The 27,650-nt window shown below is 46.7% G+C and overlaps 3 protein-coding genes across 3 annotated transcripts; 2 read left to right on the top strand and 1 right to left on the bottom strand.

Annotated features, from left to right (window-relative positions):
* Positions 1-252: 252 nt before the first annotated feature.
* On the top strand, positions 253-5,537 carry nefma (neurofilament medium chain a; the record flags this gene model as incomplete). Its single annotated transcript, XM_084140839.1, has 3 exons — positions 253-1,284; positions 2,340-2,464; positions 3,109-5,537. The coding sequence occupies 3 exons, from the start codon at positions 253-255 to the stop codon at positions 4,748-4,750; spliced, it is 2,799 nt and encodes a 932-aa protein (XP_083996965.1). The 3' UTR covers positions 4,751-5,537.
* A 7,817-nt stretch (positions 5,538-13,354) lies between these two features.
* On the bottom strand, positions 13,355-15,834 carry LOC311099517 (neurofilament light polypeptide-like; the record flags this gene model as incomplete). The annotated part of the gene is made up of 4 exons (XM_084140219.1): positions 13,355-13,662; positions 13,797-14,164; positions 14,308-14,432; positions 14,788-15,834. 4 exons carry the CDS (start codon positions 15,832-15,834, stop codon positions 13,355-13,357), a joined length of 1,848 nt encoding a protein of 615 aa, XP_083996345.1.
* A 5,189-nt stretch (positions 15,835-21,023) lies between these two features.
* On the top strand, positions 21,024-26,489 carry LOC311099721 (phosphoglycerate mutase 2-like; the record flags this gene model as incomplete). The annotated part of the gene is made up of 3 exons (XM_084140459.1): positions 21,024-21,440; positions 21,911-22,091; positions 26,320-26,489. The coding sequence occupies 3 exons, from the start codon at positions 21,024-21,026 to the stop codon at positions 26,487-26,489; spliced, it is 768 nt and encodes a 255-aa protein (XP_083996585.1).
* Positions 26,490-27,650: the final 1,161 nt, after the last annotated feature.

Raw genomic sequence — 27,650 nt, 5'->3', positions numbered from 1 at the left:
CTAACAAATTCGGAGGGGTTGGTTGAGACATGGCCCTCCCCCTCGGTTCGATCAATGAGCCAGTAAAAACAGTTCCTACTGGCCTTTTTAGCGATTGCGCCTTTCGTATATAAAGGACAGCCGGTGAGGCTAAGAATGCTGTGAGCGCCATCCACCCCGCACCTGCACACACACACACACACACACTCACCCGACTCCTCCACCTCGCACACCTTCCCTTCCATCTGCACACGCACCCCCTGGTCTGGCCGGATGAGTTACCACCCGGTGGACACGGTAGGGAGTCCATTCAGGAGAAGCATGGATAGTAGGACCAGCTACGGCCGCTCCTCCGGAACCCCCTCCAGCGGGTTCCGTTCTCAGTCCTGGTCCCGGTCAAGCCCTAACAAGCCCTACAAGAGGAGCGTCAATTTGCCGGTAGCCAGAGCGTACAGCTCCACACTCCTCAGCTCCGCCGACAGCGTTGATTTCAGTCAAACGAACGGAGACTACAAGCGCTCCAACGAGAAAGAGCAGCTCCAGGGGCTCAACGACCGTTTCGCCGGTTACATCGACAAGGTGCACTATCTGGAGCAGCAGAACAGCCAGATCGAGGAGGAGATCCAGGCGCTGCGGCAGAAGCAGGTGTCACAGTCCCAGTTAGGCGATTTATATGACCAGGAGCTCCAGGAGCTGCGCTCCATGCTGGAGCAGATCCACCACGATAAGTCGCAGATCCAGCTCGACACGGACCACATCGAGGAGGACATCCAGAGAATTAGGGACCGCTTCGATGAGGAAGCTCGCATCAGGGATGAGACGGAAGGCATCATCCGGGCGCTCAAAAAAGATATGAATGACTCGGAGTTAGTGAAGTCGGAGTTGGAGAAGAAAGTCCAGTCACTGCAGGATGAGATTGCCTTTATCCGTAACAACCATGAGGAAGAGGTGAGCGAGCTGTTTTCCCAGGTGCAGGCGTCGCAGGTGACCATGGAGAGGAAAGACTTCCAGAAGACGGACATCACCAAGGCGCTCCGGGAGATCCGCACCCAGCTCGAGGGCCACTCCAACCAGAACCTGCAGCAGGTGGAGAACTGGTTCATGTGCCGCTATTCCAAGCTCACTGATGCTGCAGAACAAAACAAAGATGCAATCAAGTCCGCCCGTGATGAGATTTCCGACTACCGCCGCCAGCTCCAGTCCAAGACCGTGGAGTTAGAGTCCGTCCGTGGAACCAGGGAGTCACTGGAGAGGCAGCTGAATGACATCGAGGACAGACACAACAATGACCTGTCCAGCCTGCAGGTATGATGAGACCCGCTGTTGGCATTGTTTTCATACAGAAACCTGTGGTCTGTAAAGTTGTATTCTTTGTGTAAATAGAGAAGCAATGTAGTGGAGAGAGTTGGCTAAATAATATAATCAGATGTTTTTCGTTTATCATATAGGCTATCAAATTGTGACAGAGTCGTGTGAGGATATTATCACCATACCTTTGAGGTTTTTATTCTTATTGTAAATGTAGGTCTACCTATAAGTAGAGTTCCCTACTTTGAGAAAGAAACATACACATATTATATTTGTCTTGATTTTACACTAACTGAATGGTTTTATTGTGTTAATATTGATATATGTGTTTTATCTGGGCTATAAACTCTGCGCAATGGTGTTGTCTGCGTATTTGCTTTAGATAAATGGCACAATGCTGACATCTTCTGGTATGGGCACAGCTTTTACATCTCCCGTCCTTGTTGAAGCTTTAGGCTTCTTATAAACTGCGACAATTGGTGCAAGTCAGGATTATTTAAGGGAAGACACAATGCAGCAAACGTTTTTTTTTTGCCGAGTCAGAGACGCGGGTCGATGCGTTCATTGGCTGTGTCCTTGCCTCACCCCAAACAGATTTCGAGGAGGACTATTGAACAAGTGTGAAGAGGCTGCCCTCGAAACAGTATACACTGCGTCAGAATAAATTATTTCACAGAACAATAATAGCCTAACCATTGGCGCAGAACGGTCTCCAACATATCCATTTATTTTCCCTTTTACAAGGAGACAGGATGACTTCACACTTTCAATTGTTATAGCAACGATATTGTAATGCAATCTTAAAGTGCGTTAATGTGTTGTAAATGTACACACGTTTAAATGTCCTTGTGATATAGCCTAATTACCAGGAACAAAATACAAAATTGTATTTTTTTTATAGTTTAGTATTACTTTAAGAGGGTTGGGTCCTTTTGGAGACCTGTCCTCCCTGCACCAAAAATAGATAACCAAGTATTATTTCAGAGTACCACATAGGCCTAGGTAATAACAGCTCCTAACCAGCTCATGTCTCTTGGTCTTGGTTTCTGCAGGAGACCATCCACCAGCTGGATAATGAGCTCAAGGGCACGAAGTGGGAGATGGCGCGTCATCTGCGCGAGTACCAGGACCTGCTCAATGTCAAGATGGCCCTTGACATCGAGATTGCTGCATACAGGTACAGTGCAACGACAGTGTGCTAATTAGGCCTATCATTGATAAAAAAATAAAAATACAATTAAAAAACACCTCGAAAAAAGATTTGTACTCATTAAGGAACAAAACAATTGTATTTCATCATGTGTAATAAAAAATAAACATCTAATTTCTACACTTAACAAAAATATAAATGCAACATGTGTTGGTCCCATGTTTCATAGCTGAAATAAAAATTCCCAGAAATTGTCCATATGCACAAAAAGCTTATTTCTCTAAAATGTTGTAGATACATTTGTTTACATCCCTGTTCATTATTGTGGTGCTGAGGAGTATTTCTGTCTGTAATGAAGCCCTTTTGTGGGGAAAAACACATACTGATTGGCTGGGCCTGGCGCCCTAGTGGGTAGGCCTGGCTGCCAAGCGGGTGGGTCTTTACGCTCCCAGGCCCACCGTTGGTTGCACCCTTGCCCAGTCAAGTGAAATCCATAGATCAGGACCTAATTTATTTATTTCAATTGACTGATTTCCTTATATGAACTGTTACTCAGTAAAATCTTTGAAATTGTTTAATGTTGTGTTTATATTTTTGTTCACTATATATAGACCCTAACTTTTATATTAGGCCTACACTATACTATATCTCATTTTCTACTGTTCTTGCAGGAAACTCCTAGAAGGCGAAGAGACCCACTTTAGCACTTTCCCTTACCGCCAAGCTGTAACCTCCTCTAAGAAGTCCAAGTCTGGGCCTCCCAAACTGAAGGTCCAGCACAAGTTTGTAGAGGAGATCATTGAGGAGATCAGGGTTGAGGATGAGAAGTCTGAGATTGACGTGGCCCTGGCAGAGATTGCCCAGGAGCTGTCTGCCGCACTGGAGGCAGAGGCAGAGGCAGCAGATGACAGAGAGGAGGAAGGAGAGGATAAGGGAGAAGAGGAAGGAGAAGAAGCAGAGGGACATGGAGAAGAGGTAGAGGGTGACTCAGAAGAGGTTGTGGCCTCCACTGAAGCCCAAGTGAGCTCCAGCGCCCCTGCTGAGGAGGAAGAGGAGGACAAAAAGGATGGCGATGAAGATGAAGATGGAGGAGAGGGTGCTGAGGAAGGAGAGAAAGAAGAAGAGGGTGAGAAAGTAGGAAAGGATGAGGGTGAGAAGGGAGATGATGCAGAAGGTGGTGTTGAGGGAGAAGGAGCGGAAGAGGGAGAGGAGGAAGTAGAGGAGACAGCCCCAGAATCAAAGGCCTCTCCTGACAAAGAGAAGGCTGGAGAGAAGGAGGGAAGCGGAGGAGAAGAGGAGACAGCAGAGGGAGAGGGAGAAGAGGAGGGTGGTGATAAAGATGAAGTTGCAGGTAGTGACAAAGGATCCAAAGATGGAGATGATAAGGATGAGAAAGATGAGAAGAAAGGCAAGGATGAGAAAGAGGACAAAACAGATGAGGCAGCTGTAGCCAAGACAGAGGCTCCCAAAACAGATGCCCCCAAGAGTGAGGCCCCAAAAGCTGAGGTCCAGAAATCTGAGGCCCCAAAGGTCTCCAAGCCAGACTCCCTGAAAGCTGAATCCCCAAAGGCTGGGTCCCCTAAGTCTGAGTCACCAAAAGCTGGATCCCCCAAACATGAATCCCCGAAAGCTGGTTCCCCTAAATCTGAATCCCCAAAACCCGGCTCCCCCAAATCTGAAACTCCCAAACCTGCTGGATCCCCCAAATCTGAATCCCCCAAGCCTGCTGGTTCCCCCACATTTGAATCACCCAAACCTGCTGGTTCCCCCAAATCTGAATCCCCCAAACCTGCAGGGTCCCCCAAATCTGAATCCCCCAAACCTGCAGGGTCCCCCAAATCTGAATCCCCCAAAGCAGAGTCCCCTAAGGATGATGCTCCCAAACCAGAAGCTCCAAAGTCAGAGGCCCCCAAGGCTGCAGAAGAGAAAGTAGACAAAAAGAGTGATTCAGAGGAAGAGAAGGTAGAAAAGAAAGATGCAGCTATGAGCGGAGATGTGGAGAAGAGTGCCCCAGAGGACAAAAAGGACGATGGGAAGAAAGAGGAGACGGATGTGATCTCAAATGGAGTGGACGAGAGCCCCACCAAAGATGACCCCAACCAGAAAGATGACCCCAACCAGAAGGTGGTCATCACCAAAACGGTGGAGACCATCACCACTGGAGAGGACGGAGCCAAGCATGTCACTAAATCAGTCACTGTCACCGAGACTGTGAAGGAGTCTGAGGATGTGATGCAGGAGAAGATGATGTCCAGCAAGAAGATGGAGAAACATTCTTCCCAGTCTGTCAAGGTGGTGACCGAAACCGAGTGACCACTCTCCAACCAATCCACCCTGGAGGAACAGTGAGGAGGACATGACGACAAGCAATCATACAGCTAGAGCGATGTAATAAAGATAACCACTCTCAAACATACATAAAAGCAAAGAGAGAAGCCATATGATGTAACAAAGCTCAAATTTAAAAAATGCATGTTGAGTGAAAGCGATAAATGAGCTTTTCTGCAGATGCGGTCAGGAAAACTTGGGAAAGGAACAGATTATTAATTTTCTTTCTTTCGGCAGTTCACAGGAGGGCTCACGGGTGGGGGCGTCTGCATGCTAGCTCAGGGAGGGAGTCCCCTCTCTAACCTGTATGTATGGATGGATGGGAGAGTGATAGAAATGTATCTTCATTCAAATGAGTTTTTTTTGGGGGGGGGGGCACTTTAGAGACAAAGGAGTAGCCTTACCTATTATGTGAAGATACCAACTGAGCCAAAAAATACAATCGACTACAATACAATACAGTGAAGAAAGAGAATGATGATGGTGCAATGAACTCATGATCATAAACATACAGTACCCGAAGCAACTAAAGCATAAATAACCTTGAAGAAACTCCTAGCCTTAAACATGCTTTGTATCAGTGTCTATTATGTTTACCCAACGAGTGCAATTGAAAATAAATCTGTAAATGCGCACACATACATTATTGTATGCATAGGATGGACTTGAATTTAAATACCGAACATAAATGAGGTGCTACAGTTTGCAATCCCATGTCTTTACTCATAATGAATGATTTCCCAGCAGCATTTGCTCAATAAATGTCATACTGAAATACAAATATGGTCTCTTGTTCCTTTATGCCACGTGTCAAACTCATTCCATGGAGGGCAGAGTGTCTGCAGGTTTTCACTCCACCCTTGTACTTGATTGATGAATTAAGGTCACTAATTAGTAAGGAATTCCCCTCACCTGGTTGTCTAGGTCTTCATTTAAAGGAAAAAACAAGAACCCCCAAACACTGACACCCCTGCTTTATGCAATTGTCCTGTCCTTGTGATGAGGTGTGGATGACGGAGTCAGGCGCAGGAGGTAAAACACAGAAATCAAGAGTTTATTCAGTGTACAATAATATAGCACATATAGTGACAGAACGAAACTAGCACAAGGGGAAATCAACCTTGGCTGCATACAAGTAAAGAGTAGCTAAATCGAGCTACTCACTCTCACAACGAACAATCACTCACAAAGGACAAGGGGGAAGAGGGAACACTTATACACAGACTAATGAGGGCATGAGTACCAGGTGTGTGTGATTGACAAGACAAGACAAGACAAATGGAGTGATGATAAATGGAGCAGTAGTGGCTAGTAAGCCGGTGACGACGAACGCCAAAACCTGCCCGAGCAAGGAGGAGGGGCAGCCTTAGCTGAATTCTTGACAGTACCCCAGACGTTCCATGAACGCCTTCCAGACTTTTGACGTGAACTGGGGATCTCGGTCAGACACTATATCCTCTGGTACCCCGTAGTGCCGGAAGACGTGTGTAAACAGGGCCTCCGCAGTTTGCAGAGCCGTGGGGAGACTGGGCAGAGGAAGGCGGCCTTCGAAAAGCGGTCCACAACGACCAGGATGGTGGTGTTCCCTTGAGAGAGAGGCAGATCAGTTAAAAAATCAACACTCAAATGAGACCATGGTCGTTGTGGAACTGGTAAAAGTTTTAACTTACCCGATGGGAGGTGCCTAGGTGCCTTACTCTGGGCGCACACTGAGCAGGAGGAAACATACACCCTCACGTCCTTAGCCAAGGTAGGCCACCAGTACTTTTTGGTCAAGCAGCGCACTGTACGGCCGATATCTGGGTGACCAGAGGAGGGTGACGTGTGTGCCCAGTAGATCAGATGATCACGGATAAGCGCAGGCATGTACTGCAGCCCAGCAGGACACTGCAGTGGAGATGGATCTGTGCGTAATGCCTGCACTATATCCGCGTCCATCGCCCATACTACCGGCGCCACAATGCAGGAGTCTGGCATATAGGGGTATTGTCTCTGGGCCTCTCCTCTGTATCATACAGCCGGGACAGTGCGTCTGCCTTCACGTTCTTCGTACCCGGAATGTATGACAGTGTGAAATCAAACCGGGTGAAGAATAGGGCCCACCTGGCCTGGCGAGGGTTCAGCCTCCTCGCTGCCCGGACGTACTCCAGGTTACGGTGGTCCGTCCAGACGAGGAATGGGTGTTTCGCCCCCTCAAGCCAATGTCTCCACACTGTCAGAGCTCGGACCACAGCCAACAGCTCCCGATCACCAACGCCGTAGTTCTGCTCCGCCGGGCTGAGCTTCTTTGAGAAGAACGCACAGGGGCGGAGTTTGGTTGGCGTGCCCGAGCGTTGAGACAGGACTGCTCCCATCCCAACCTCGGTCGCATCCACCTCCACTACGAACGGTAGTGATGATGGATTGGGGTGGGCCAGTACCGGGGCCGAGGTGAACAGTTCCCTCAGGTTACTGAAGGCCCTGTCAGCCTCAGCAGACCAGCGGCCCACCCTTCAACAGAGATGTAATGGGAGCTGCGACCTTGCCAAAGCCCCGGATAAACCTCAGATAATAGTTGGCTTAGCCAAGGAAGCGCTGCACCTCCTTTACCGTGGTTGGAGTCGGCCAATTACGCACGGCTGCAATGCGGTCGCCCTCCATCTCCACACCTGTGGTAGAAATGCGGTATCCGAGGAAGGAGACGGACTGCTGGAAAAATGTACACTTTTCTGCCTTAGCATAAAGGTCATTTTCGAACAGTCGGGCCAGTACTTTGCGAACCAGGGACACATGCTCGGCGCGCGTAGAGGAATACACCAAGATGTCGTCGATGTAGACCACTACACCGCGACCAAGCATGTCCCGAAACACCTCATTCACAAAGGACTGGAAGACTGAGGGAGCATTCATCAAACCATAGGGCATCACCAGGTATTCATAATGCCCTGTGGTTGTGCTGAATGCTGTCTTCCACTCATCTCCCTCTCGGATACGCATCTGGTTGTACACACTCCTGAGATCTAATTTAGTGAAGAAGCGCGCTCCATGCAATGACTCAACCACTGACGGAATGAGGGGGAGAGGATAACTAAATCTAATCGTCTCCTTGTTCAGTGGTCGATGGTCAATGCACGGGCGCAGACCGCCGTCTTTCTTCTTCACAAAAAAGAAACTTGAGGAGGCGGGTGAAGTGGAGGGACGTATGTACCCCTGGCGCAGGGACTCGGTGATGTATGTCTCCATAGCCTCCGTCTCCGCCTGTGACAGGGGATACACATGACTCCTGGGAGGTACAGCGTCTACCCAAGGTTTATTGAGCACGGTGGAGGCACCGTCTGGACTTTCCACCGTGGTTGCACCACCCATACACCTACCCTGACACTCTCGTGACCACTCCGTGAGAACCCTCTGCGGCCATGAGAAAGTGGGGTTGTGGAGTGCTAGCAATGGAATACCTAACACCACAGGGAAAGCAGGAGACTCAATGATGGAAAAAGTGACCTGCTCACAATGCGTCTCCTGTGTGATCATGGTGACTGGTACCGTGACTTCCTTTATCAACCCGGACCCTAATGGTTGACTATCAAGTGCTCTGATGGGGCGTGGAATGGATAGGGGAACTAATGAAATGCCCTGGCGGCGTGCGAAAGTTTTGTAAATAAAGTTCCCAGCTGCGCCTGAATCGACTAGCGCCTTACACTGGGGAACTCTCATGTGATCAGAGAAGTATATGGGTATAGTACAGTGCTCAGCAGAGGGCTCTGAACAAGAGTGGGTGCTCAATACCTGGGGTGATGCGAGAGTGCCCTGCCGGCCGCCTCCTGACCCAAAAGAGCGCTGACGACAATGTGTGGTGGAATGTCCCTTCGTGCCATCCGAGTGGAACTGGCGCTGCCGTCCTCCGCTCTCTCGGTGCATGGTACCACCCAGCTCCATGAGCTCTGGATCCGCGTCGGTCGGGGTGGGAACGGGCAGACTTCCTCCAGGATGTCCTCTGGTTGCCAGCAGGTTATCCAGACGAATGGCCATGTCCACCAGTTCGGTAAAAGACAAACTGGTGTCACTGCAGGCTAGCTCCCATCGGACGTCCTCCCGTAGATGGCACCAGAACTGGTTGATCAGGGCCCGCTCGTTCCACCCGGACCCTGTGCCAACTCCTGTACTGTCCTCGTCCCCTGCCTCAAGTGGACCAGCTGCTCACCCGCCTCTCGACCCTCGGGCGGGTGATCGAACACCGCCCGAAATAGGCGGGCAAACTCCCTGTAGTCCTCCAACGCGGCTCCACCTTCTCTCCAAACCGCGTTGGCCCACTCCAGGGCTTTCTCCGAGAGGCAGGAAATGAGGACGGACACCTGCTCTCGATCTGATGGCGCCGGCCTGACACTGGAGCAGTACAGCTCTAGTTGGAGAAGGAATCCCTGACATAGAGCCGGCGTCCCATCGAACGCCCGATGTCGGGATATCTGGATCCCTCCGGGTGCTGTGATGTAGGTGGCTGGATCCGGTTGGCCAGCTGGTCTCGACAGATCGGTTCCTCTTCTCTCCAGGTGTTGGACAACCTGAAGAACCCGATCCATCGCTTTCCCCAAGCTGGCCAGCATCGTGGAATGCTCCTAGATCCTTGCCACGATTCCAGGTGTGCGCTCTTCTCCCATATTGGGTGAGTGATTCTGTGATGACGTGTGAATGACGGAGTCAGGCGCAGGAGGTAAAACACAGAAATCAAGAGTTTATTCAGTGTACAATAATATAGCACATATAGTGACAGAACGAAACTAGCACAAGGGGAAATCAACCTTGGCTGCATACAAGTAAAGAGTAGCTAAATCGAGCTACTCACTCTCACAACGAACAATCACTCACAAAGGACAAGGGGGCAGAGGGAACACTTATACACAGATTAATGAGGGAATGAGTACCAGGTGTGTGTGATTGACAAGACAAGACAAGACAAATGGAGTGATGATAAATGGAGCGGTAGTGGCTAGTAAGCCGGTGACGACGAACGCCGAAACCTGCCCGAGCAAGGAGGAGGGGCAGCCTCGGCTGAATTCGTGATTTTATTTACAGTAGCTTTCTCACCACAATATGCACACAATATTCAACTTCCTCATCTGCTTTTATGGGGATGGGATTGCATCCCTCACTTTCATTTGTAGCCTAGAATTATACAAAACCACATAAACATCCACAGGCTATCCTCTACTGATATTTAAAGCCACAATCGGTAGGTAATATGTGCATATCATCAAAGAAACCAACAATAATGTGAACAATGCACCCCATGCAAATAGCACTTGATTAGCAGTTGATTTATCAAATAAAATCAAGCATTATTTGCATAGAACATTTCTTACCAAAGACAAATGCAGTGCAAAGTGCTTCACATACTGCACATAAATAAAATAATAATAAGTGATAAAAAAAATACATATATATATTTCGAGACAAATATACAATTCAGATAGATGAATTAAGATAGTAAAACAACAGTGGACATGAGAGACTAATATGAAAGATTTAGACAGAGATGTACAGTATATGATATAGTAGTCTTTCAGCCATTAGCTATATTATTTGAGAACAACATTACCTCCAATGTTAAACATGATTTGAAACTATACCTATTTTAAAGTATTTTACATGACAACTTAAACAATGGAGTGATAGGTCATTTGGAGATTCAGCAACATTGAAGCAGACAGCGACTCGTTCGGAATTTCAGCACCACAGAAAAGTGGACAGCGACTTTCTCAGGCGCAGCCACACTGGGAAAATCCCTGAAGAGGTTTCTTTGAAAGCCACATACACTGAGTGTACAAAACATTAAGAACTTCCAATTTGGGCCTCCCGAGTGGCGCAGCGGTCTAAGGCACTGCATCGTGCTTGAGGCGTCACTACAGACCCGGGTTTGATCCCAGGCTGCGTCACAGCCGGCCGTGAACGGAAGACCCATGAGGCGGCGCACAATTGGCCCAGTGTCGTCCGGGTTAGGGGAGGGTTTGGCAGGCCGGGATTTCCTTGTCCCATCGTGCCGGATACCTGCAAGCTGACTTCGGTCGCCAGCTGGACGGTGTTTCCTCTGACACATTGGTGCAGCTGGCTTCTGGGTTAAGCGAGCAGTGTGTCAAGAAGCAGTGCAGTGTTTCGGAGGACGAATGGCTCTCGACCTTCGCCTCTCCCGAGTCCGTAGGGTAGTTGCAGCGATGGGACAAGACTGTAAACTACCAATTGGGGAGAAAAGGGGCTAAAAGTCTCAATCGCACTCCACACTGCCCTTTCCCACCTGGACAAAAGGAACACCTATGTGAGAATGCAAGGACCCTGGGACTAAACACCTCCCTCTGCAACTGGATCCTTGACTTCCTGACGGGCCGCCCCCAGGTGGTAAGGGTAGGCAACAACACATCCGCTGATCCTCAACACTAGGGCCCCTCAAGGGTGTATTCTTAGTCCCCTCCTGTACTCCCTGTTCACCCACGACTGAGTGGCCAAGCAGGAGGTCAGAGACCTGGCAGTTTGATGCCAGGAAAACAACCTCTCCCTCAATGTGAGCAAGACAAAGGAGCTGATCGTGGACTACAGGAAAAGGAGGGCCGAACATGCCCCCATTCACATCGACGGCCTGTAGTGGAGCGGGTCGAGAGTTTCAAGTTCATTGGTGTCCACATCACCAACAAACTATTAAATGGCCAGCCGGACTATTTACAATGACACTTCCAACCCCCCCCCCCCCCCCCCCCCCCCTGCAACCCGCTGTCACTTTACCCCTACCTACATGTACAGATTACCTCAACTAACTTATACCCCCGCACATTGACTCGGTACTGGTACCCCCTGTATATAGCCTCGTTATTGTTATTTTATTGTGCTACTTTCTATTATTTTTAGCTTTAGTTTATTTGGTAAATATTTTCTTAACTCTTTCTTGAACTGCATTTTTACACCTAAACTTATTTAGGCTTGCCATAATAAAGGGGTTGAACAATTATTGACTCAAGACATGTCTAAATACATAATTCCACTGTGACGTTATGGGGTAATGTGTGTAGGCCAGTGACACACAATCTCAATTTAATTCATTTTAAATTCAGGTTGTAACAAAACAAATATGGAAAAAGTCAAGGGGTGTGAATATTTCCTGAAGGCAGTGTATCCACACCTCTGCAATGCAGCTTTGCTTGTTTGAAGCGATTTAGGTTGTTTAGAATTTAAAATGTGATTATTATATTAAATAGCAGACATGTTGGGTACCAATAGCCTACTGTCCAGCTTTAGTGCTGTCCCTGGGTGACTGCTGATTGCTAATATTCTTCCTCTCAGGATTTTAGCTCAGCACTCACGTAGAGTGCTGAAGGAAGCAACTAAATAGCGAAGAGTCATAAAATCAGCTCCTCAGTATTTCAATGTCTTAATAGCAATAAAAACACACGATGATCCCAGATTTGATCGTTCTCAGCCCTGAAATTAGGCAATAAAAATGCCATCACACTCTGAAGTTCCTCCCGTTCCTCAGCATCTGTTTCTCAGACACACTGGACCTGAGCTGCATAGCTGATAGAGCCTCTGATGTGGACCTTGCAAGGTCAGTGCTCCCTCAAGAGGGAACAATGTACATAAAATGGTCAGGTCCCTGCCAGTGTGTTGTGATTGTGCCTGCGTGCCCCGAATGTCAACGTGGACAACTCCAAACCCAGAGAACTAGCTGTGTTCGCCATTCATGATCAGCAGTGTGGACAGGTTACCTGAAGTGCAACACACAGAGATATCTAATTCTGTACAACACACTTACACCTGTGTGTGTGTGTGTGTGTGTGTATGTGTGTGTGTGTGTGTGCACATGTATATGTGTGTGTGTGTGTGTGTGTGTGTGTGTGTGTGTGTGTGTGTGTGTGTGTGTGTGTGACCTACAGCAAAATGTCCAAATGTGGACAGAGAGACTAATGGTTGTGTTATTCTAATGTCTTCTTACATGCGGCTTATAACCCATTTAATAAATCGTTTTTTTCAACATTTATAAACCGTTTATAAATCATGAAACATAACCTGTTAATGTTTTAATTAATTAATTGAGTAAGGACCTGCTGTCATGTATGATGAACAACAGGCCTTATATGTATTCACATTGTGGTTAACTATGTGGTCATATTTTTAAGCACCTTCAAGATTTATCAATAATATATTCAACATTTCATCTTTGTTGTTGCGTTTCAACAGATCTAACTTGGAAATGATAAAACCCAAAGGATTAACAGACTGTTTACTGAGTTATTATTCAGTATAAGGACAAAAACAATCTAATACATTCTGCATGGCTTTCAATAGTATTTATTCAACCATCCAAAACCACACTCTCACAGACTTGCACAGGCACAGCACACACACTCTTACACACACACTTGAGGAATTGTGTGACCTTTATTGACTTTATTGACTTATAACTGTAAGCAGTTAACCTTGATTTTGATGCATTAGTGCACTAAAATACGTATTGTATTGAGCACCTTGTTACAAGCACACTGGAGTCGTTAATGTTGGGTATTTCTGCTGTTTGCCGAGCTGAGGTTTTGTTAGTCTGTCTTTTGGCTTGTGTGTTCTTGGGCCACAAACTTACTTTTTAGCCTTTGGTTTTTCAGATTCGTCTTTCTTCTCTTTGGCAGGTGTTTCTCTCTTCTCCTCACTCTTGGATATCTCTGGTTCACCCTTCTCTTCTTTGGTATCTGCTTCGGCATCTTTTTTATCCTCATCTTTCACCTCTTCATCTTTATCACACCCTTCTTTATCATCTCCTCCCTCTTTCTCTCCCCCCTCCTCTTCCTTGCCTTCCTTTCCATCCTGCTCCCCACCCTCGTCCTTATCTTCCGCTTTCTCTCCATCCTCCTTTGCAGTTTCTTCCTTCTCTTCTTCCTCATCACCACCTATACCAAAAAACAGAAATAATTGTGAATAGGGGAATAATTTAGTTAGTATTCAGGTTTGTAAAAATGTCAACATCTAAGCAATACACAACAACAATAGAGAGTATTTTTTGAGGGAAAATCCCAATGCTAACCTTGTTCTCCATCTTCCTTCTCCTCCTCGCCTCCCTCATCCCCACCTTCCTCGTTCTCTTCTCCACCCTCTTCTTCCTCCTCCTGTCCCTCCTCTTCCTTCTCTTCCGCTTCCTCTTCCTCCTCCTGTGGTGGGCTGGCAGAGTCCCGCTGGGCCAGGCTGGCAGAGATTATGTCATCTCCAGAGGCAAATGAGGAGCTGAGTAAGCGCGAGGTCATCAGGTAGGGGGCGCCAGAGCTCAGGCTAGACTGCATTGAGAACATGGAGCGGCCGAAGGAGGGTGTGACTGACAAGGTGTGGCCATAGACACTGGACATACCCCCTAACACGCCCACACTGAAGTGAGACTCCTCCCCCTCCAGCAGCTTCCTGGAGAAGTAAAGGATCATGGGAAAGATAACGTTTTAGAATAAAAGCACAAAAGGCTTTCCTTGACCTGGACTGTCATTGGTATTATTACATTACATTTGTTTAAGCTGAAGCTCTGGCTAGTGCTCATCATAGCATCCTACCTGTAGGCAGCGATCTCAATGTCCAAGGCCATCTTAACATTCAGCAGGTCCTGGTAGTCCTTCAGGTAGCGAGCCATCTCCTGCTTGGTGGCTCTCAGCTCATTCTCCAGCTGGCCAATAGTGTCCTACGGGAGACATTTAAAGGTTATGTAGTGGATAAAGTTAGTTTTTTTTTTTTTTACAGTGGGCTACACAGGTTCAGGTAATATGCCTAAAACGGTTGAATGTGGCCATAAAAATAAAACATGTATTCAATAGAATCTTATTTGTTCCCATTGTGCGTTACTAAATCAGTTCCACTTGGCACAAAATATAAAACATTATTGGTGTCTTGTATTCTGACATAGTAATTTACCTATTGGTAAACAGTTTCTAAACATGCAATTATGAAATAAATTCACATTCAGATTGCATTCATTCTGAGGTATTTGCATCAATCCAGATTTGCTGTTGAAATTCGTCTGCAGTACCACCACTGACCTGCATGCTGCTGATCTCAGCGCTCTGCTTGTCCTCCATGTCGTGTAGCTGTTTTTCCAGAGACTTGTTGAGGCCCCTGCAGGCATCGATCTCCAGCAGGTGGGCCTTGAGCTGCCGGCGGTACTCCCCTGCCTCATCCCTGGAGCTCCTCACTGCGTCGCTGTGCTGGGCCACGCTCTCCGTCAGGGAGCCCACCTTCCCATGGAACCACTCCTCAGCAGACTGCATGTTCTTGGCCGCCAGCCTCTCGTACTGGGCCCGGATGTCCCTCAGAGCACCGGACAGGTCCGGCGTGGCTGCCTCCATCTCCACAGCTACCTGGGCCCCCAGCTGGGCCTGGGCCTGGAGCTCCACCACCTCCCCCTCGTGGAGCCTCTGGAGGAAGGCCACCTCGTCCAGCAGGGTCTCCACCCTCTTCTCCAGCTCAGCCCTGGCGAGGGCGGCCTGGTCGGCCCCACGCCGTGCATCCAGCAGCCTGCCCTCTGCGTCCTCACGGGCCATCACCTCCTCCTCGTAGCGGGCCTGCAGGGCGCTCAGGGTCTGCTCCAGATGCTCCCTCTGGCCCAGGGCGGCCTGCTGCTCCCCACGTGCCTCCTCCACGGCGGCCCTCAGGGCCCGCACCTCCTGCTCATACAGGGCCGCCAGGCGGGATGGTTCACTGTGCCTTTGCCTCAGCATCACCAAATCAGCCTCCAGCGCACGGTTCTGCTGCTCCAGCTCCCGTACTCGCTCGATGAAACCGGCGAAGCGGTCATTGAGGTTCTGCAGCTGGGCCCTCTCCTGGGTCCTCACCGTGCGGAACTCAGAGCTCACCTGGGCCGCCTGGCTCAGCTCCAGCTCCACGGAAGAGGCCATGGATGAATGCAGAGACCGGCCAGGAGAGGAGTACTGCAGACGGGAGCTCATGGAGGAGGAGAGGGGGGAGGCGTGGGAGGAGTAGGCCGATCGTGACCTCCCCCTGGTCACCACTCCGCGGGGGGCTCCCTCCACATACCAGCGCCGATAGGAGGAGGATGAGTAGTAAGGGTCAAAGCCGAGGGTACTCATGGCTGTGCTGTGCTGTGAGGACAGGCTGCTCTGTCTGGCTCTGTGTGAATGTGTCTGTAGGGCTCAGCTGAAGAACCCAGACTGATGCTGCTGCAGTGGCTCCAGCTTTTATAGCAGGAGGGAGAGCTCTGACGCAAGCGCATTACCAAACTCTGACTAGGTGGGATCGATAGGCTTGCACTGCAACGGACAGAGAGGGAGAAAGGAAAGGAAAGACGGAGAGAGAGGGGGAGGGAAGGATATACAGGGAGAGATAGAGGGAAAGGGAAAGGTTGCAGATGGAGAGATGATTGTGTTTTTGATGGTACAAAGGAGGTTAACACGTTTCTAGTTTCTTTACACTGTTTCTGTCATACACAGTAACCTTGACTACTAATATTCACAAGTTAATGTTCAGGAAAGTAGAGTTAGATAGCTAAAGCCTCTGGCTAGTGAAGTATATTATCTGCACTGTACCTGCACCGATAGTAAAAATGAATAGTCTTATGAGATGACTTGAGTTTGGAGTAATTTGAATGTAGGTCTCGTAGTACTCTCTGTAGGGGAATAAAATGAATGGGCTGTCCTGATTCTACAGCAGCCTATGCATTGATATTATACACAGCTTTCCTCATACAGCACCTGCCCTGCTGGCCAATAGGAGAGCGACACCCATGACCACAGAAAACCTGCAATGATAAACACTGAACACGCGGCTGCATGGTATGTGGCCAAATATACAGTGCTTGTTTATTTATACAGTTGAAGTCGGAAGCTTACATACACTTAGGTTGGAGTCATTCAAACTCGTTTTTCAACCACTCCACAAATCTCTTGTTAACAAACTATAGTTTTGGCAAGTTGGTTAGGACATCTACTTTGTGCATGACAGAAGCAATGTTTCAAACAATTGTTTACAGACAGATTATTTAACTTATAATTCACTGTATCACAATTCCAGTGGGTCAGAAGTTTACATACACTAAGTTGACTGTGCCTTTAAACAGCTTGGTAAATTCCAAAAAATGATGTCATGGCTTTAGAAGTTTCTGATAGGCTAATTGACATCATTTGAGTCAATTGGAGGTGTACCTGTGGATGTATTTCAAGGCCTACCTTCAAACTCAGTGCCTCTTTGCTTGACATCATGGGAAAATATAAAGAAATCAGCCAAGACCTCAAAAAAATTATTGTAGACCTCCACAAGTTTGATTCATCCTTGGGAGCAATTTCCAAACGCCTGAAGGTACCACGTTCATCTGTACAAACAATAGTACGCAAGTATAAACACCATGGGACCACGCAGCCGTCATACCGCTCAGGAAGGAGATGCGTTCTGTCTCCTAGAGATGAACGTACTTTGGTGCGAAAAGTGCAAATCAATCCCAGAACAACAGCAAAGGACCTTGTGAAGATGCTGGAGGAAACAGGCACAAAAGTATCTATATCCACAGTAAAACAAGTCCTATATCGACATAACCTGAAAGGCCGCTCAGCAAGGAAGAAGCCACTGCTCCAAAACCGCCATTAAAAAGCCAGACTACGGTTTGCAACTGCACAATGGGACAAAGATTGCACCTTTTGGTCTGATGAAACAAAAATAGAACTGTTTGGCCATAATGCCCATCGGTATGTTTGGAGGAAAAAAGGGGCAGCTTGCAAGCCAAAGAACACCATCCCAACTGTGAAGCACGGGGGTGGCAGCATCATGCTGTTGGGGTGCTTTGCTGCAGGAGGGACTGGTGCACTTCACAAAATAGATGGCATCATGAGGAAGGAAAATTATGTGGATATATTGAAGCAACATCTCAAGACATCAGTCAGGAAGTTAAAGCTTGGTCGCAAATGGGTCTTCCAAATGGACAATGACCCCAAGCATACTTCCAAGGTTGTGGCGAAATGGCTTAAGGACAAGAAAGTCAAGGTATTGGAGTGGCCATCACAAAGCCCTGACCTCAATCCTATAGAAAATGTGTGGACAGAACTGAAAAAGCGTTTGCGAGCAAGGAGGCCTACAAACCTGACTCAGTTACACCAGCTTTGTCAGGAGGAATGGGCCAAAATTCACCCAACTTATTGTGGGAAGCTTGTGGAAGGCTACCCGAAACGTTTGACCCAAGTTAAACAATTTAAAGGCAATGCTACGAAATACTAATTGAGTGTATGTAAACTTCTGACCCACTGGGAATGTGATCAAAGAAATAAAAGCTGAAATAAATCATTCTCTCTACTATTATTCTGACATTTCACATTCTTAAAATAAAGTGGTGATCCTAACTGACCTAAGACAGGGAATTTTTACTAGGATTAAATGTCAGGAAATGTGAAAAACTGAGTTTAAATGTATTTGGCTAAGGTGTATGTAAACTTCCGACTTCAACTGTACATTATGGCTGGGAAGCTGCTGTTTGGTGCCTGTAGATACTTGTGTGGTTCTGTGTCAGATGCTGTAATGATAATGTGTATACATGTGACAATGTCTGTGAAGATTTATTTGAGTTTTTGGGATGATAATGCATTGATAATAATAATAATAGATCATGCATCTATTATACAAAATAGGTCATATTAATTCAAATACATTTTCATGATCGCCTTAGCTGGAAGAGACACAGAGGGGTTTGAAGAGAAGTTGAATGGTCTTTTTTATATTGACATGTTAATTCCCTAATTCCCTATCTTTCAGCTGCAGTGTGAAGAGGGAACCATAACTGGTCAATAACACTCTGCTTCCTCCCTGCTGACACACACTTCATTCTCTTCCTCTTCCTCTTCCTCTTCCTCCTCCTCCTGAGGGGGGTGGGGGAGATACACATTTTATACTGCCCCAGACTGTTGACTCAAGGAATGGATAGCACAGTGACTTGCCATACATTTGAGCATAGTATGAGGATCTGCTGAGAGAACAGGCTGGTATGAGTCCATGTTTAGGTGCAGTATATAGTGTATTTTGGCTGTACACATTTGAGGAGAGTGTATGAATTTAAGTGTGTTTGTGTATCTCTTTTGTATGTGTGTATTTTGCTGACAGTTCTTAAAGCAGAAGGCATGAAGGGACAGTAGGTGCGGGGTGCTGCCGCAAGCTGAGTCATCAGTAAAGTCAGGACAGGTTCCAGGCATAAATGACATAAGCCCCAAGCATTTTAAGAACTCAGTCGGTGGCTCAACTTACTGTTGAGAGTTAGAATAGTAGAGTGTACAAGGTGCAATTTAGACATTTGGTTGTGCATTAGCATTTTGACAGTCACTCAATTAGCCCATGTCAGTCACTGACAATCACTCAATTAGCCCATGTCAGCTAAAATGTTTTAGATTAGTAAGGTAGTCTAGCTAGCTATCTATACTTGTAGTTATCATAGTCAAATTACCCTGACCTCTAGGGGGCCCCCATTGATTTTGTTAGTCACTCTCACTCAGATGTGAGTGAGAGTAGCAAATGTGTAGAATTGCAGCAAACCTGCTATGAAACTGCAACATTTTCTTTACACCCCATGTTGTAAAAATATATTTTGCCTAGGACCCCAAAAATCTAGAGCCAGCCCTGAATACAGTAGTACTCACCCAGGACCCCCATTCCCTCCACACCACCCTCCATCCCCAGCCCCACAATCTCCTCTCCACTTCTTTCTCATGCTCCCCTCTCTTTCAGCTTTACCTGCTTTCTCTCTCTCTTTCCCGCTCTTCTCTCTCTCTCTATCTCGCTCTCTTTCTCTCTCTCTCGTTCGCTCACTGCAGCATCCTCAGTATTTCTCTGTCTTTGTAATTCCTCTATCTCTCTGCCCTTTTTTGTGATATAAGATATACAGATTGGCTACATGCCCAGAGTTCCATTAATATTGTATTTGCTGATATTGTATTTCTCTCTTTTCTGAATGTGGCTCATACTTTTGATTGATAGAAGGGCGCATTGATTGATTTGGCCCTATAGTTTGGGCTCAGCCCTGACTCTCAGTCAGTTTAATGCCAAATCAGTATTTTCACCTGTGCTGGCCCCAGAGTTTAAGTGGGTGGTAGGATCGGTTTCAAACCTTGGTGCATTTCTACATAGAATTTCATACATACCAAATAAGTATTTGTTTACCATGTAACTACACTGTAGTGGACTACAGTTGTCCTGTGGAGACCTAATAATGGTTGTACCAGAAATAAGTACAGTTTCTATTGTGTGTTCTTTCGAGTATTTGTGATATTATACAGTAGGCCTACTGGAGTTTGTGTGATATTATACAGTAGGCCTACTGGAGTTTGTGTGATATTATACAGTAGGCCTACTGGAGTTTGTGTGATATTATACAGTAGGCCTACTGGAGTTTGTGTGATATTATACAGAAGGCCTACTGGAGTTTGTGTGATATTATACAGTAGGCCTACTGGAGTTTGTGTGATATTATACAGTAGGCCTACTGGAGTTTGTGTGATATTATACAACTGGTACCGTACCCTTAGTGGTATTCAAAAAAGTACACAGCCCTATAGCTCCCCGTAACGTAACCCCATGTTGAGGCAGAATGTTTTAGTCTGTTTTTCCCTAGTCACTACTACCTCATTGCATGGTATAGTTGCCTGTATCAGTAATAGTTTTGTAGTTAGATAACTAATTCCACTGTCTTTCATTGATGTCAGAAACTCTCAGAAACTCTACAGACACTCTACACAGAAGGTTGTTGGCAATTGTTGTTATTTGGGGAGGATGGGCTCGTGGTAATGGCTGGAGCGTAATAAGTGAAATGGTATCAAATACATCAAACACATGGTTTTCATGTGTTTGATGCCATTCCATTCGCTCCGTTCCGGCCATTATTATGAGCCATCCTCCCCTTAGCAGCCTCCTATGCACTCTACAGTGCCTCAGCAGCAGCAGCTTACTCTGATCTTTACACTGTTATTCCACAGCTCTCGGTTTAAAAGTCATGTTGCTATTTTAGCTCAATCCCTGACCTCTGCCCTTCCCAGCTGGGACATGTCCCTCCAGTCCATGGGAGGCCCTGCCCTATTGGCTGAGCCTAGCTGTCCATCAGGGGGTGAAGTGCCCTCATTGGTGGAGAGCAGTTTACGCCCTGCTGCTACGCAGGGCCTCATTCCAAAGTATATAAAAAGAGTGTGGCAGGAATCGCTCGGGGTCACTGTTGGTCTCAGAGTGTGTGTGTGTACCATAACGGAGGGCCGTGTCTCGTGTGTTTGGTAAAGAAATTTAAAGCAACACTGCAAGCATGACTACTGCCCATAAATTGGTGATCGTCCGTCATGGCGAGAGTGAGTGGAACCAGTACAACAAATTCTGCGGCTGGTTTGATGCCGACCTCAGCGAGAAGGGCCTGGAGGAGGCCAAGCGTGGTGCCATGGCCATCAAGGACGCCGGCATGAAGTTCGACATCTGCCACACATCTGTGCTGAAGCGCGCCGTCAAGACCCTGTGGACCATCCTGGAGGGCACAGACCAGATGTGGCTGCCTGTGTACCGCACATGGCGTCTGAACGAGCGCCACTACGGCGGCCTGACAGGTCTTAACAAGGCAGAGACAGCCGAGAAGCATGGAGAGGAGCAGGTCAAGATCTGGCGTCGTTCCTTCGACACCCCCCCTCCCCCCATGGAACACGACCACGCCTTCCACAAGATCATCAGTGAGGTAAGAGGGGTGATGTTGGTGGTGGTGCATAATAGTACTACACAAAACAGACTTGTGATCCACATTTTAGGTCTGTGATTGCTAACATAGAATAATAACACCTGACACATTATTTTAAAACGTTATGTACAACTACCCCTAGAATATGTTCCCATCTTACAAGGAAACCAGACAATTTCAGGATATTTATGACTTGCTTAGGAGATCCTGCAACACTAAGACTTGCAGGTGTCAGTTGAAGTAAAACAGCATTGAATGAATGGAAGAGCGTTGGATGAAATTCTATGACTTCTCATGTAAGACTACTTGTTACTTGTATGAGCCTAAACATGTACTGTACGTGTACTGCTTGAGGTACTACGTATTTGCCAGGTTTCGTTTGCAGCCCTCTAGGATGTTAGATCACACCTACTGTTGTGATGATACATTTGAGCAGTGTAACCCAACATGCTGTTCTGTCCTCCCACCAGTCAAGGCGCTACAAGGGCCTGAAGCCCGGTGAGCTGCCCACATGTGAGTCCCTGAAGGACACTATTGCCCGTGCCCTGCCCTACTGGAACGATGTCATCGCACCTGAGATCCAGGCCGGCAAGAACGTCATCATCGCTGCCCACGGCAACAGCCTCCGCGGAATTGTCAAGCACTTAGAGGGTTGGTATTATGGGCTGCTGCAGTGGCTGGACACAGTGTGGGGGTGGGGGGGGTGGGGGTGGGGGGGGGGGTGGGGGGTGGGGGGTAGAGGGGGGAGTTGAGGGAAAAGGTTAGAGGTCATATTTCACAAGGAATGTCCAGTATGGCATGTTGTCAAATATCACATGACTCGAAGATCTAACAGATGCATAGCCACTGCACAGAAAGGTCTGCAGCCTGCAACAAGTAAGGATGATACACAGTAGTAAGGATGATACACAGTAGTAAGGATGATACACAGTAGTAATGGTGATACACAGTAGTAAGGATGATACACAGTAGTAAGGATGATACACAGTAGTAAGGATGATACACAGTAGTAATGGTGATACACAGTAGTAAGGATGATACACAGTAGTAATGGTGATACACAGTAGTAAGGATGATACACAGTAGTAAGGATGATACACAGTAGTAATGGTGATACACAGTAGTAATGACGATACACTGATAATACTAAAGTAATGATACACTCATTACATTACAGTTACTAACCTAACTGTTTGCTGACAGTGGCTCAGTGAGTATACAGCTGCTGGGCCTGTAGGCATAGTATGGTACACCACATTCACCCAGTCACACACATATATACAGTCGTGGTCAAAAGATTTGAGAATGACACAAGTATTGGTCTTCACAAAGTTCGCTGCTTCAGTGTTATGAGATATTTTTGTCAGATGTTACTATGGTATACTGAAGTATAATTACAAGCATTCCATAAGTGTCAAAGGCTTTTATTGACAATTACATTACGTTTATGCAAAGAGTCAATATTTGCAGTGTTGACCCTTCTTTTTCAAGACCTCTGCAATCCGCCCTGGCATGCTGTCATAATCAATGCTTGGAGTTTGTCAGAATTTGTGGGTTTTAGTTTGTCCACCTGCCTCTTGAGGATCGACCACAAGTTCTCAATGGGATTAAGGTCTGGGGAGTTTCCTGGCCATGGACCCAACATTTTGATGTTTTGTTCCCCGAGCCACTTAGTTATCACTTTTGCCTCATGGTAAGATGCTCCATCATGCTTGAAAAGGAATTGGTCATCACCAAACTGTTCTTGGATGGTTGGGAGAAGTTGCTCTCGGAGGATGTGTTGGTACCATTCTTTATTCATGGCTGTGTTCTTAGGCAAAATTGTAAGTGAGCCCACTCCCTTGGCTGAGAAGCAACCCCACACATGAATGGTCTCAGGATGCTTTACTGTTGGCATGACACAGGACTGATGGTAGCACTCACCTTGTCTTCCCCGGACAAGGTGTTTTCCGGATGCCCCAAACAATCGGAAAGGGGATTCATCAGAGAAAATGACTTTACCCAGTCCTCAGCAGTCCAATCCCTGTACCTTTTGCAGAATATCAGTCTGTCCCTGATGTTTTTCCTGGAGAGAAGTGGCTTCTTTGCTGCCCTTCTTGACACCAGGCCATCCTCCAAAAGTCTTTGCCTCACTGTGCGTGCAGATGCACTCGCACCTGCCTGCTGCCATTCCTGAGCAAGCTCTGCACTGGTGGTGCCCCGATCCCGCAGCTGAATCAACTTTAGGAGACGTTCCTGGCGCTTGCTGGACTTTCTTGGGCGCCCTGACGCCTTCTTTACAACAATTGAACCTCTCTCCTAGAAGTTCTTGATGATCTGATAAATGGTTGATTTAGGTGCAATCTTACTAGCAGCAATATCCTTGCCTGTGAATCCCTTTTGTGCAAAGCAATGATGACGCCACGTGTTTCCTTGCAGGTAACCATGGTTAACAGAGGAAGAACAATGATTTCAAGCACCACCCTCCTTTTAAAGCTTCCAGTCTGTTATTCTAACTCAATCAGCATGACAGAGTGATCTCCAGCCTTGTCCTCGTCAACACGCTCACCTGTGTTAACGAGAGAATCACTGACATGATGGCAGCTGGTCCTTTTGTGGCAGGGCTGAAATGCAGTGGAAATGTTTTTTGGGGATTAAGTTCATTTTCATGGCAAAGAGGGACTTTGCAATTAATTGCAATTCATCTGATTACTCTTCATGACATTCTGGAGTATATGCAAATTGCCATCATCAAAACTGAGGCAGCAGACTTTAGAAAATTAGTATTTGTGTAATTCTCAAAACGTTTGACCACGACTGTATATATATAGATAGATAGATAGAGTACATATACACATACAGTGCCTTCAGAAAGTATTCATACCCTTTGACTTATTCCACATTCAAAATGGATTAAATAGATGTATTTTCTCACCCATCTACACACAATACCCCATAATGACAAAGCGAAAACAGGTTTTTAGAATTTTTAGCAAATGTATTGAAAATACATATCAAATTTACATAAGTATTCACACCCCTGAGTCAATACTTTGTAGAAGTACCTTTGGCAGCGATTACAGCTGTGAGTCTTTCTGGGTAAGTCTCTAAGAGCTTTAAATACCTGGATTGTGCAACATTTGCCCATTATTCTGTCAAATTGGTTGTTGATCAATGCTAGAGAACCATTTTCACGTCTTGCCATAGATTTTCAAGTAGATTTAAGTCAAAACTGTAACTAAGCTACTCAGGAACATTCACTGTCTTCTTGGTAAGAAACTCCAGTGTAGATTTGGCCTTGTGTTTTAGGTTATTGTCCTGCTGAAAGGTGAATTCATCTCCCAGTGTCTGGTGCAAAGCAGACTGAACTAGGTTTTCCTCTAGGATTTTGCCTGTGCTTAGTTCCATTCCATTAATTTTTTTCCTAAAATACTCCCAAGTCCTTAATGATTACACACAAACCCATAACATGATGGAGCCACCAATATGCTTGAAAATATGGAGAATGGTACTCAGTAATGTGTTGTATTGGATTTGCCCCAAACATAACACTTTGTATTCAGGACAAAAAGTGAATTGCTTTGCCACATTTTTTGCAGTATTACTTTAGTGCCTTGTTACAAACAGGATGCATGTTTTGGAATATTTTTATTCTGTACAGGCTTCCTTCTTTTCACTCTGTCATTTAGGTTAGTATTGTGGAGTAACTATAATGTTGTTGATCCATCCTCAGTTTTCTCCTATCACAGCCATTAAACTTTGTAACTGTTTTAAAGTCACCATTGGCCTCATGGTTAAATCCCTGAGTGGTTTCCTTCCTCTCTGGCAACTGAGTTAGATAGGACGCCTGTATCTTTGTAGCGACCGGTTGTATTGACACACCATCCAAGGTGTAATGAATAACTTTGCCGTGCTCAAAGGGATATTCAACGTCTGCTTTTTTATTTTGAACCATCTACCAATAGGTGCCCTTCTTTGCAAGGCATTGGAAAACCTCCCTGGTGTTTGTGGTTGAATATGTGTTTGAAATTCACTGCTCGACTGAGGGACCTTACAGATAATTGTATGTGTAGGGTACAGAGATGTGGTAGTCATTCAAAAATCATGTTAAAATATATTATTGCACACAGTGTTAGTTCCCCCGTGTAGCTCAGTTGGTAGAGCATGGCGCTTGCAACGCCAGGGTTGTGGGTTCGATTCCCACGCACATTTTTAAGCAAATTTTTACCCCTGAACTTATTTAGGCTTTCCATAACAAAGGGGTTGAATACTTATTGACTCAAGACATTTCAGCTTTTAATTTTGTATGAATTCTCTAAACATGAATATTTTCTGAAGGCACTACATTTCCAGATTACCAGGAGTCTATAAATAGCTGGGGCTCTCTCCCTGGAGCTCAGACAGACACCGTGGAAAAGGCCATGGGCGTTGTTTCCATTACGGACACGACCTTTCTGCAGAAAGGTTCTGCATTCTCCAGGAGTGGTGGGACCGGGGTGATGCAGACAGGGTTGCAGGGTGGCAGGGTTGCAGAGGGAGAGGGGGTGACAAGAGTGCAGAGGGAAAGGGCAGGGAAAGGTAAGGTCTGCTGAAACAAGCTACTTAGTGCCCCCCCCCCAGCGCTCCCCTGAAAGAGGAGTATGGATGACCTCACCTGTCAAAGGGCACCAAATGTTGCTCTTGTAAACAGAGCTGGGTAGTGGGTACTAGCTAAGAAATATACCAGCCTTTGAGGATCTGTACTTGACATCCATAGAAAGGATTTCCCCTCCACTGGGAATACATATGTCAAATACATTGCCTTATGTGAATTTCCTCGAAATGAATGATCAGTCTTGATTTCCCACACTATCCTCTGCCTATTCCTAACACTCCTTTCTGTATGTGTCTGTCTCCTCAGGCATGTCAGACGCTGCCATCATGGAGCTGAACCTGCCAACAGGTATCCCCATTGTGTACGAGCTGGACGCGAACCTGAAGCCCGTCAAGCCCATGGCTTTCCTAGGAGACGCTGAGACTGTGAAGAAGGCCATGGAGGCCGTGGCTGCCCAGGGCAAAGCTAAGAAGTAAGCCAGCCTGGAGGCGTCAAGAGGAGAAAGAGAAGAAGTGGCTGTTCCCCCCCATCCTTAACTATCAATCATTCACCCCCCCATTCAGATGCAGTCCATTGCATCCTGTGATAAAGGCTCCCTTTGGTTGTGGAGATAGGCCCTGTGTAGCCACCTGTTTTTGAGAGGGAACATCATGAAACCCAAATATTGGGTGATTGTTCCATAGATCTGTGGAGGTGGTACTGGGACTGCACAAGCCTTGTCCACTCACCCAAACACACACACACACACTATTGTGGAGTCTCACAGTCCCACTGTAGGGTTGGTGAAGCCCTGTGTTAAGGGCACCACACTCTGACACAACAAATAAAGAAACCACCTTTTTGTGTCTTTGCCTGTTTCTGCTTTTATCTCTTTCCTCTTCACCTCTTCCTCCACCTCTGTTTTGATGTTTTTCTTCCTAACCCTAATCTTTTTCATCCTCTTCCTCTTCCTCTCTCACTCCCACTTTTCTCTTCTCCCATTTACTCCTCCATGACCTGATCTTCCTCCTCTCCCTGATTGGTAATTCAGTGGTATCAGCATGGCGATGGCGGTGCTGTGTAATCTTATCCAGATAGCAGAACAGAGCGGGGAAGAGAGAGAAGAAGAGGGTCACTGGGTTCATTTTGGCAGCGTTCCTGTGGTGCAGCAGCACCTTGTCTGACTCCATCCCTCCCCGTCCCTCTCATCTCCTCAGTACAGACAGGGTACACTGGCTGGGGCTGGCTCAGGGCCAGGGCCACGTTTAGCACCGGACTAGTCTCTCTCTCCGGTGACAAAAGGACAGGTGCAGGGGATAGTGTGTGTGCACGTGTGGACCTGTATGTGTGTGTATGTGTGTGTGTGTGTGTGTGTGTGTGTGTGTGTGTGTGTGTGTGTGTGTGTGTGTGTGTGTGTGTGTGTGTGTGTGTGTGTGTAAAGGGGTTTAGGGGGTGAGGTACAAGGGCAAAGTCAGTGTGTGTGGCAATTTAGCTCAGTATTCTTTTTTGCTCAGCTTTATCAATGGTGCCAATAATTTTGGTCATGACTGTATATCGGATGACTGGGTCAGAGAAGGGGGCACTATAAGAAATTGCCTTTAGATTAGATTGAACACAAATGACATCAAACCTAGAGCTGGGACTGCAGTAAAATACAT

The sequence above is a fragment of the Coregonus lavaretus genome (genome assembly GCF_964263955.1).
Source record: "Coregonus lavaretus genome assembly, chromosome: 24".
In the NCBI taxonomy this organism is placed as follows: Eukaryota; Metazoa; Chordata; class Actinopteri; order Salmoniformes; family Salmonidae; genus Coregonus; species Coregonus lavaretus.
The sequence above is the reverse complement of the archived record's forward strand: the minus strand, read 5'-3'. Positions and strand labels throughout refer to the sequence as shown.